At 41.2% G+C, this 10,331-nt stretch overlaps 1 protein-coding gene across 2 annotated transcripts; it reads right to left on the bottom strand.

Annotated features, from left to right (window-relative positions):
* Positions 1-1,311: 1,311 nt before the first annotated feature.
* On the bottom strand, positions 1,312-10,331 carry LOC137302489 (transmembrane protein 272-like). Of its 2 annotated transcripts, none has more exons than XM_067972180.1 (5): positions 10,064-10,331; positions 6,784-6,887; positions 5,817-5,867; positions 3,514-3,717; positions 1,312-2,576 (listed from the first exon to the last, which is right to left on the bottom strand). In XM_067972180.1, exons 2-5 carry the CDS (start codon positions 6,857-6,859, stop codon positions 2,368-2,370), a joined length of 540 nt encoding a protein of 179 aa, XP_067828281.1. In that variant the 5' UTR covers positions 6,860-6,887; positions 10,064-10,331; the 3' UTR covers positions 1,312-2,367. The 2 variants fall into 2 exon arrangements, with proteins under 2 accessions (XP_067828281.1, XP_067828282.1); XM_067972181.1 differs by lacking the exon at positions 10,064-10,331 and adding an exon at positions 9,567-9,815.

Raw genomic sequence — 10,331 nt, 5'->3', positions numbered from 1 at the left:
AGTGCCAGTAGTATCATCACTGTGTCCTCTGTTAAATAACAGCCTCTTTGCCCAAACCCCAGTAGTAGGTCCACTTTGCCAATGCTCCAGCGAGAGACAATCCAACTTTACCTTTGTCACAAGGTGAATTGCACTCATGATTAAGTCAGCTCTCCTCCAGCCAATCAAGTAGCAAAGGGTCATGTTGCAATCTCCCCCAAGGATTACATTTGTTCATCTCTCTAATGCTTTCAGACTAGTGCTGTAACTCGTTTCAGTTTGTGGTTTTGGTTCTGCAGGATGCAGAATAATTTCTGCTACATTTCCCAATATTACAGTTCTGCATAATTGTTTGCCTAAGCTGCCCATTGTACAGTACAAAGTCCTGTTAGTCCAGGGTACCAAGCAACTTTAAAGTACTTTCTCCCCCCCCCCCAAATGGTCCACTCAATTAATAATTTTAAATCGAAGTGATTTTTGCTAGCTGAGGGTATTAACTGATGTGGAGCCAAGGTGGGTGGAGTTTGGGAATACAGGTCTGCCATGATCTCATTGAATGGCCTACTCCCGTTCCTATGTGGGAGCATAGCAGGTCAAGCATCAGCAAACTATTCAATGGAGGGTATCCTTACGCCTACATGTGCAAGGGTTATTGGATAGTGACCAGCAGTGGCCAAAGGCAGGTTATATGGAGTTAGATCAGAGATCAGCCATAATCTTATCAAATGGTGGAGCAGGCATGAGGGGCTGAATGGCCTACTCCTTCCTATGTACCCCTCAGTGATTTTCCCCTCCTTGCTTTGTCCAGGAGGAGTTATACTACTTGTGGTACCCTAATTAAGGGAATATGTAAAGGGAGGCACTTGGCAGACTGAACTCCATTGAAGAGGTAACAAGCTTAATTATGGGATGAAACTTTCTAGTGCCTGATTTACATTTTGGAAGTAGCTGTCCAGTTTTAGAAAGCAGGCATTTTTTTTTAAATTTCAGTAAGACTAGCAAATGAGTGATTTCAGCATTCTGCACATTCATAGTTAAAAAGGGCACAATGCAGCTAGAACTAGTCTTGTGCCCTCTGTTCCATCTCCCCCCAAACATTTTAACTTAAGGATATTGAATCCAATTTCTAGCAGCCCAGCAAGGTTTTTGGTGGGGGTGGGGGTTTAATTACAATTTCCTTCAGTCGCCCCAGGTTATTAGAAATGAGAGCTTCCACTCAAAACCCTGGGGAGGTACACATCAAGATGCTAGGGCTAGTTTCAGCTACACAGTCTTCTGCTATCAAGAGCCTGCTTTGACTTGAAGTTATTTGAAAGAAGCAAAAAAAAAAGGTGGTGTTGGATTTTTATTACCACAAACAAGTAAAATGTACTCAAAGCCAATGCAGCATTTAACCATATTCTTAATTTGATCAAGGCTTTCTCCCAATTGCTCAGTGTTGTGAATTCACATCTTTGCTTCAGCAACAGTGTTTGGGCTAAATGGGCAGTGCAGTCATGTGGAAGAGGTTATTCGATTTCAGACTGTATATCTCATGTGCTCAGCACAAAAAAAGGACCATTTCTGTAAAAGCATTTACTCCCTACAAATCAACAAGCAACATTTAACAGTGTTAATTTAGCATTGCTCAATCAAAACAGCAGTCACATCCTTTTCTGTGAGCCTCATGGGAAAGGAGGAGGCCTTCCTGTCCTAGGGTCAATGGCTTAATCTAAAGCATTAGATTTATGGGGGGGGGGGGGGGGGGGAAGAAAGATTTCAATTAACCTACAACAGCTTGGCTCAACGAAAACTGCTGCAGCAGGGCTATGTCTCGAACAATTTTTAAAAAGGGTAGGTCACCACTTGAAAAACTGGTCAAAAATATTATATCTCTCTCAGCATGAAGCAGTTAACCGCTGCCCCCAGCAGAATGTACAGGGCAAGAAACTCTTCCCCGTCTCTCCCCTCAAGTTACAGGAAGTACAATAAGTCAACGCCTAGTAGTGAAATGGGATGTCATTTCTCAGCCAGGAAGCCACCCAGCTCACTTCACTAAAGAGTCAGAAATCAGCACCTTAAGTGGACATGCATCTGAAGTGTGGTGCAGTATGATTTACCTAGAAAATTCTTCACTGAAATAGAGGACTGGAGTCAGTTTAGAAGATGCTGCTTTGTATTCTAAATATTGTATATTTAGACATTCAACACAAGTTTAAAAAAGTGACACTGGTTTCAGAATTATATACACAAAGCAAGTGTCTGCAGTTTACTTATTAAAAAAAGTGTAGGTTGTGCAGAGTTAAAGTGTGCCCAAAACATAACAAATTAAATAGACATTTCATCCACAAAAGCCAGGCAGTGAGTTGGTGCAAATTACCCATAATAAAAAGATGGGCAGAGGGAACATTAGCTACGTCTTTGCCCAATCTGTAAGCTTCCACCTAGAGCACATGCACAGAGCACGCCACAACATCCTAGACACAATGCAATGCCAAGAAGGATGTAACTGACAGTGGTGGTCCAGAAGGCAAAGAGATATAGGGTTTTATCACAGTAATTGGGAGAAGCTTTGTCAATATAATCCGGCTCATAGATGCAGTAGATCCAAACGTTTCCTAGAATAGGAAGAGAAATACAAAAATTGGTATTTACTTCAGAAAAAAGGCCAGATATCACATCATCTCCCACAGCATTTATGAATTTTCTCCTACTGGTCACATGCATACAGGCAACAATTTTCACTGGAACTGAACCAATGTATTAGTCTTTACTGACAGCAGGTAGGATCCTCTACTACAAAAAAACAGTATGAGCACTGCTTTTACATTCTAGCCTAGGATATGAAGTTACTTAATCTCTGGAGAACAAACACCAGACAAAACTGCAAAGCAATTGGAGGATTTTCCCATCCTGGGAAGGCTACACGATTAGTTTCCCAAATCTACAACTTAAGCATGTTCTAGTACAGTCACTGCTTTCTGCCTCCCCTGATTTTTTTTAAAATTAGATCTGGGGTGGAGGCAGAGCTGGGGCAAAATGTGGCAAAGCACCAGTCAAGCACTCAATTATGGATCAATCCTAAATTGTGTCAACTTGACTTGTCAAGACCTCCATTCAGACTTGGCTAAAACCTAAACTCCAAGACAATGTACTAGCCCACTAACCACTGCAACCCATTGATGAAATCATGCATCAGGCATTGTGGCAGGGTCTCCATTCAGCAGCCCATGGCTCACAAGCAGCCCCAAACCCTGACCTTTGAATCCCAGTCTACTCCATTCTATTGGACTGATTTGATACATTGGTTTGTCTGGTGACTTGAGCCTAGAGGCTTGAAAAGTATTGTTGCAGTGCTAAATCGGAACAAAGTCAGCCACTCCAATGAAACATGGATTTACAGGACCTCCCTCCTTAAGAAAAATAAACCCCAAGAGATTATTTCACATCCGACATGATTCTGAACACTAAATATTACATGTATGCACCCTAAATACCCCTGTTCATTTTAACAAGTTGTACAACACAGTAAAGTTTCACTCGAGCAAAAGTTACCTGTTATAAACCAGACTAAGGAGAACAGTGATAGCAGACGTTTCCAAATGCGGCCAATTTTATGTACTCTCACATAGTCGTTCTCATCATTTGGGGTGCATGAAACCAGAGATATCATCACAAAGAATAGTGTAAAGCTTCCAGAAACAATTAGATAAATTGGGATCAAGTATTGCTTGGTACAAGAATCCAAATAGATGGTGCCTACAAGAGGGGGGAAAGAATTATTATTTTTTTTTAAAAACACATCAAGCAATTTATGCAAGCCAAGCAAGTTTCACACCATTGGAAGTAATTCATAGACCATTTAGCCCCTACTCCAAGCCTGTTCCACCATTCAATTAGGTTATGGCAAGTCTGTACTTCAACTCCATATCCCCAATAAAATTATGGCAATCTCAGTCTTGAAAGCACCAATTGTCCTAGCACCACAGCCTTTGTTTTTTTTGGGGACGGTGTTCCAGATTTCCACTACCTGTTCAAGAAAATGATTTTCCTCCTAAGTGGCCTAACTAATTTTAAGATTGCCCCCTTGTTCTTGATTCCCACCAGAGGGAATAGTTTCTTTAGATCCACCCTATTGAATCCTTTAACATTTTGAAACACCTCAATCAGATCCCCCCCATCAATTATACAACCCATCCTCAATTTTACCCTCAGCTGCAGTATTCTGTTGAATCTGCACTACACCCCTCTCAAAGAGGAATATATCCTTCTTGAGATGCAGTGCCCAAAACTGAACATTATTCCAGATGGAGTCTGCCCAAGGCTATTTACAACTGAAGTATAACTTCCTCCCCTTTGTATTTCAATCCCCTGAGATAAAAGCCAATTAGCCTATTTGAGTGCTTTAAAATGGTGTGCTTTGACTCCCAAATCTCTGCTCCTCTACAGGCCCTAGTTTCTCAGATTTATCTTTTAGGTCCAACACTTGTCCATATTGAACTCCATCTGCCATAGTTTTGCCCCCTCACTTAATCTATATGTCTTTGCAACTTCCTGCTCCCATCTGCACAACTTACAGTCCTTCCTAAATTCAGTGCCATCTGCAAACTTGGATATAGAAATCTTTATTCCTTTAACCAAGAAATTAATAAATATGGTGAAAAACCAAGGCCCCAGACCATATCCCTGGGGGGGACCACCACTGGTCACAGCCTGCCATTCAGAGTACATACCCTTTATCCCACTGTCTCCTACCTCCCAACTCAAGTCAAAAGGCTACCTCCAATTCCATGCACTCATTTTTGCCAATAATCTTGTGGACTCTTTTGCATATGGATCAAATAGGTTGGGAAGTGACCACAAGTCAATTTTCTCCCCATCTTTAACTCTGATAGAGTCTCTTGATTTTAACCCCCCCCCCCACAATTTCCCCATACTTTCCAAAGGTCTATCCTAGCCAGAAGATCTGGGTAAATGATTAGCCTGGGTGTGTTCCCAATTAGTAGAAAACCCTGTGTTAAGTGCATTTGGCTTCTGGACTTGTCCCATCCTTCATAGAATCTCTTGATAAGCAATAAGAGCATCAAACCTACATACTGCTTTATTAAAAAAACATTGTTACACGGCATCAGCTGTGGCTCAGTGGGTAGCACACTCACCCGAGTCAAGAGGTTGTGGGTTCAAGTCCCACATCAGAGACTTAATCACAAAAATCTAGGCTGACATTGCCAGTGCTGCATTAGTTGGAGGTGCTATCCTTTTGGATGAGACATTAAACAGTTTGCCTTCAGGTGGATGTAAAAGATATCATGGTACTATTTTTTTTAATATCAGGGAAAGCTCTCCTTGGAGTCCTGGAACAATATTTATTCCTCAACCAACATCACAAAACATTATCTGGTCATTATCTCATTGCTGTGTGGGCCCTTGCTCTGTGCAAATTGGCTGTTGTGTTTCCCTTCAAAAAAGTACTTCAGGGGTTGGCTGTAAAGTGCTTTGGAACATCCTGAGGTTGTGAAAGGCACTGTATAAAAAAGTAATTACTGGAACTTCTTGGATTTTGTTCTGGCTGCTCAAAAATGAAAGTTATGTCCTAAACAAACTGAACTACAGCTCTTAACCAATACAGTGCATCATTGTATGGAGAAAAGCTTGGTACAGGAATCTAAAGCTGCTCTATGTAGCATGACTAGATATAACAAAAAAAACCACAACTAGATAATGTGCCATATCTCCCCACCCAGCATGAATGACATCAACAGTTGCCAGAACAATTTGAAAAGCATAATCTAGATGAGCAGCTTTTAATTCATGGCACCAACACTTTTTTTTAATAAAAAAACAAATAGAAATCTCACCAATTGTGATGGAGGCAATTGCCAAGATAGAAGTCATAATTTTCATGCACACTGGAAAGGAATTGAAAGTGTTTAAAAGATGCTACATTTGAATGTATTCTGTTACAATAGAATAACACAGTACAAAAAGAGGCCATTTGGCCAATGCCAGCCCTTTGAAAGCTACCCAATTAGTCCCATTCCCCTGCAAAGGTTTCTTCTCTTCCCAGTATTTATCCAGTTCCCCCTTTTGAAAGTTATTATTGAATCTGCTTCCGCCACTCTCTCAGATCATAAGACACTGCATTAAAGTTCATCTCACCTCTGGTTCTTTTGCCATTTGTGTCCATAGCATTTTTAAAGCATCACATCCTACATATGCTAGTGGAGATTATAAACTTGCTACTTCAGTCAGTAGAAGTAATGAATTTAAAGTATACTAGTTATTTAAACTGGGTACAAGAGACCAAGCAAGATCAGGAATTTAGACAATTTTTTATGTTGTGATCTTTAGATGAAAATGGTCATAGCTGAACAAAGATTAAAGGGTCTCAGGTCTCAAACGACCTGAAGGCTGCCAGTTGTGACATTTCCCCAAGGCTGAGTCAGAAAGAGAATTTCATGCAGCATGATAGAGCCACTAGTACTTGTGATCCGAGAGACCAAAAATGTCTCATTTCCCAACCCAATAGTTAACTGAAATAGTGAATATTTGTTCACTTGCTTTCAGGTTTACTGGATCCAGTCTAGTTGAGACGTGCACTCATTCCAGTGTTTTAACTGATAAGCACTATGCTACAGTAAAAACCAATACATTACAATCCAATAAAAATGAAGCTTAAAATACAATGTGTGCAAAATTTGGGATCACTTGGTCCATATCTAGTGCATTGGTTCCATTTTACTATTAGGATTTGCCATCTGCTGGAAGATAGGGTCAAAGATCTGGTGGTGTACTCATTAGACCTTCAGTGAGCTCATTTAGTACCTGATGCCATTGGGGAAACGGGAGGCTCTTCGATGGTCCGGAGGAGAGGCGTGTACAAGCTACTTTCTGGGTCCATGTTGTCAGCCACTTCCTATCCGCAGCACCTAGGATTAGGAGGAACATGTCCACAATCAATCATATTATTGATTGAACAAAGTCTCAGTTAAGGAGGTCATTGGCCAATGTATACAACACATGCATCACTGTATAAGCTAGTTACATTCAAACACAAACTTAGTTATAGGAAGGTACTGTTTTTCTTAATTAGCACACCTGCTCCAGACATAATGAGACCCAGTCAAATCTTGTGTCACCTTTCTGAAGCCAGATTGGGAAGAGCACAAGGCAAATGTTTTGTTGCCTTGTCTTATGCAGAGCCTCACATCCAAACCAGACTTTCCTGTTTCTTGCAGAAAGCCTTGAAAGCTCAGCTATTTGACCAAGATATCCCTCAAGTATTCCAAATTTAAGTTATACACAGACACGACCGGATTGTCCATTGCATTGCCAATGGGTCGTTTAACATTTAACAGCTAAGAAAACTCCTTGGAATAGTAATGCCAGGTGATAATTGTTTGGAAGTTTCAGACTCCTGGTCAATGCTGTGGTCCTCCATTTTCCTTCCCCACCCTTTTTAAAATAAGTGGCTTTGCATCCAATGTACACTCAGGTCCAGGATTTTTTTTTAATTAAAAAGGCACCTGCTCCAAAAAAGTGAAAACTTCCATTGGTTTTATTACCACAACAATAGCAATTATCACCACTACTGTGTGGGATGATTGGACTTGGGGACATGTTACAGGTCATTCCAGCTGTTGTTAACAGGGACTGGATCATTAACAGGGGGGGGGGGGGAGGGAGGGAAACCTGGGAACAAAGCAATTCATTAAATGTCACAACATTGGGTAAAGTAATGTGATTACATCATGGGTTCCACAATCCATGTTTATAATGAAAAGGTCAATAATTACAAAATACACTTGATTATCTACATCTCAAAAAAGTACTTCATCAGCTACAACACCAATTCAGGATCAGAAAGGAGATCTACTCAGAGGCAGGAGGGGATGGCCGAGGTACTAAATGAGTACTTTGCATCTGTCTTTACCAAAGAAGGTGCTGCCAGTCTCAGCAAAGGAAGATGTAGTTGAGATACTGGATGGGCTAAAGATTGAGCAAGGAGGTACTAGAAAGGCTGGCTGTACTTAACATAGATAAGTCACCCGGTCCAGATAGGATGCACCCTAGGTTGCTGAGGGAAGTAAGGGTGGAAATTACAGAGGTCTGGCCATAATCTTCCAAACATCCGTAGATACAGGGGTGGTGCCAGAGGACTGGAGAAGTGCAAATGTTATATCCTAGTTCAAAAAAGGTACAAGGATAAACCCAGCAGCTATAGGCCAGTCAGCTTAACTTCAGTTGTGGGGAAACTTTTAGAAACGATAATCTAGACAGAATTAAGTCACTTGGACGAATGCAGATTGATTAGGGAAAGCCAGCACAGATTTGTTAAAGGCAAAATCATGTTTAACCTGAGTTTTTTTTTTAAATGAGGTAACCAAGGGCAGTGCAGTTGATGTGGTGTATCTAGACTTTCAAAAGGAGTTTGATGAAGTGCCACATAATAGGCTCATCAAGATTGCAGCCCATGGAATAAAGGGGGCAGTAGCAACATAGATACAGAATTGGCCAAGTGACAGGAAACAGTTTGTTTTTCAGACTGGACGGAGGTGTACAATGGTGTTCCCCAGGGGTCGGTGCTGGGCCCACTGCTTTTCTTTATATTTTAATGACTTGGGAGTCCAGGGCACAATTTCCAACATGGCAAAACAAGTGTAGTGAACAGTGAGAAGGATAGTGAGACTTCAAGAGGATATGGACAGGCTGGTGGCACAGGCAGACAAGGCAGGTGAAATTTAATGCAGAAAAATGCAAAGCGATACATTTCAGTAGGAGGAACGAGACAAGGAAATATAAACTAGAGGGCACAACTCAAAGGGGGTACAGGAACAGAGAGATCTGGGGGTATATTGCACAAATCATTGAAGGTGGTAGGGCAGGTTGAGAAAGCAGTTAAAAAAGCATACAGGATCCTGGGCTTTATAAATAGAGGCAGAGTACAAAAGTCATGATGAACTTTCATAAAACACTGGTTCAGCCACAACTGGAGTATTGTGTCCAGTTCTGGGCACCACACTTTAGGAAAGATGTGAAGGCCTTAGAGAGGATGCAGAAGAGATTTACTGGAATGATTCTAGGGATGAGGGACTTTAGTTACATGGATAGACTGGAGAAGCTGGGGTTGTTCATCTGGGAACAGAGACAGTTGTGAGGAGATTTGATAGAGGTATTCAAAACCAGAAAGGTCTAGATAGAGAGAAACTGTTCCCATTGGCAGAAGGGTCAAGAACCAGAGGACATAGATTTTAAGGCGATTGGCAAAAGAACCAAAAAAGGCAACATGAGAAAAACTTTAAGCAGCTAGTGGTTAGGATCGCGAATGCGCTGCCAGAGAGAGTGGTGGAGGCAGATTCAATCAGAAACTGGATAAGTAGTTGAAAGGAAAAAAAATTGAAGGGCTACGGCGGGGGGACTAGCTGGATTACTTTTATATAGAGAGCCCGCACGAACTCGACGGGCCGAACGGCCTCCTTCCGTGCTGTAACCTATGATTCTAACGCGCTTTGGAAGGTCCGGAGGTCGTGAAAGGCGTACGTTCTGTCATCTATTTTAGACAATCAGCAACTTAAACCGCAAGACACTGGTACTAAAGAGAGAGTTACCTGCAGTAATGAACTCGGATCGCCCTTGTGATCAGAAGTTTAAAGGAATCAAACAGAAAGGAGATTTGAAATAAAGTTCTTGCGGATTAGATTGCCTTGTTTTTTTTCCCAGCTGCGATTAGTTTCGTTCAGTTAAAGAAAGCCAATCCGCGGACACTTATACTCAGCTGTGCCTCCTCCCACTTAACTTTAGAAATAGCAAAAATTATACATTTTAAAAAAACTCTTCAGACCCAGAGATGGTTGAACTAAAAATGATAGATTAGAGTTTTAAGTTAAATACCCGCTGTAGCTTAAAGTTATTTTTTTTTTAAATTGAAACCAGGAAGATAAAACTGCTGGTTAAACCAGGAAGAGCTGTTCTGAGTTAAAGTCCAAATAAACAAAGATTAAACTCGGAGTGAGAGTGAAAAGCCGCTCAAGAGATCAGTAACACCATTCACTGCCTGCGAAAAAAAAAAGTTTATCAGAGTCTGGACAACTTGTCACCATCTTACCCAACAAAACACCACCGTGCTCAGAGCAGATACTAACTCTACTCGATCCACCCAGAACTTTATCCGACTTCTTCAATCCAGAATTCCGGTGTTTAACTTTTTTTTTTAATTGGTTCCTTATAAATCCGAAATTAACGAGGGACGGGACCACTCCAAAGGTTTGCAGCACCACGAGTCAAACGTGTGCCGGCTAGAGAAACAAACACCCAAACGCGACCAACACAGATCCGTTTTAAGAGTTTACTTGGATTAGAATGTGGGTTGTTTT

This window comes from Heptranchias perlo, chromosome 35 (genome assembly GCF_035084215.1).
Source record: "Heptranchias perlo isolate sHepPer1 chromosome 35, sHepPer1.hap1, whole genome shotgun sequence".
Classification (NCBI taxonomy): domain Eukaryota; kingdom Metazoa; phylum Chordata; class Chondrichthyes; order Hexanchiformes; family Hexanchidae; genus Heptranchias; species Heptranchias perlo.
Note: the sequence above shows the minus strand (reverse complement) of the source record. Positions and strands in the feature narration are given on the sequence as shown.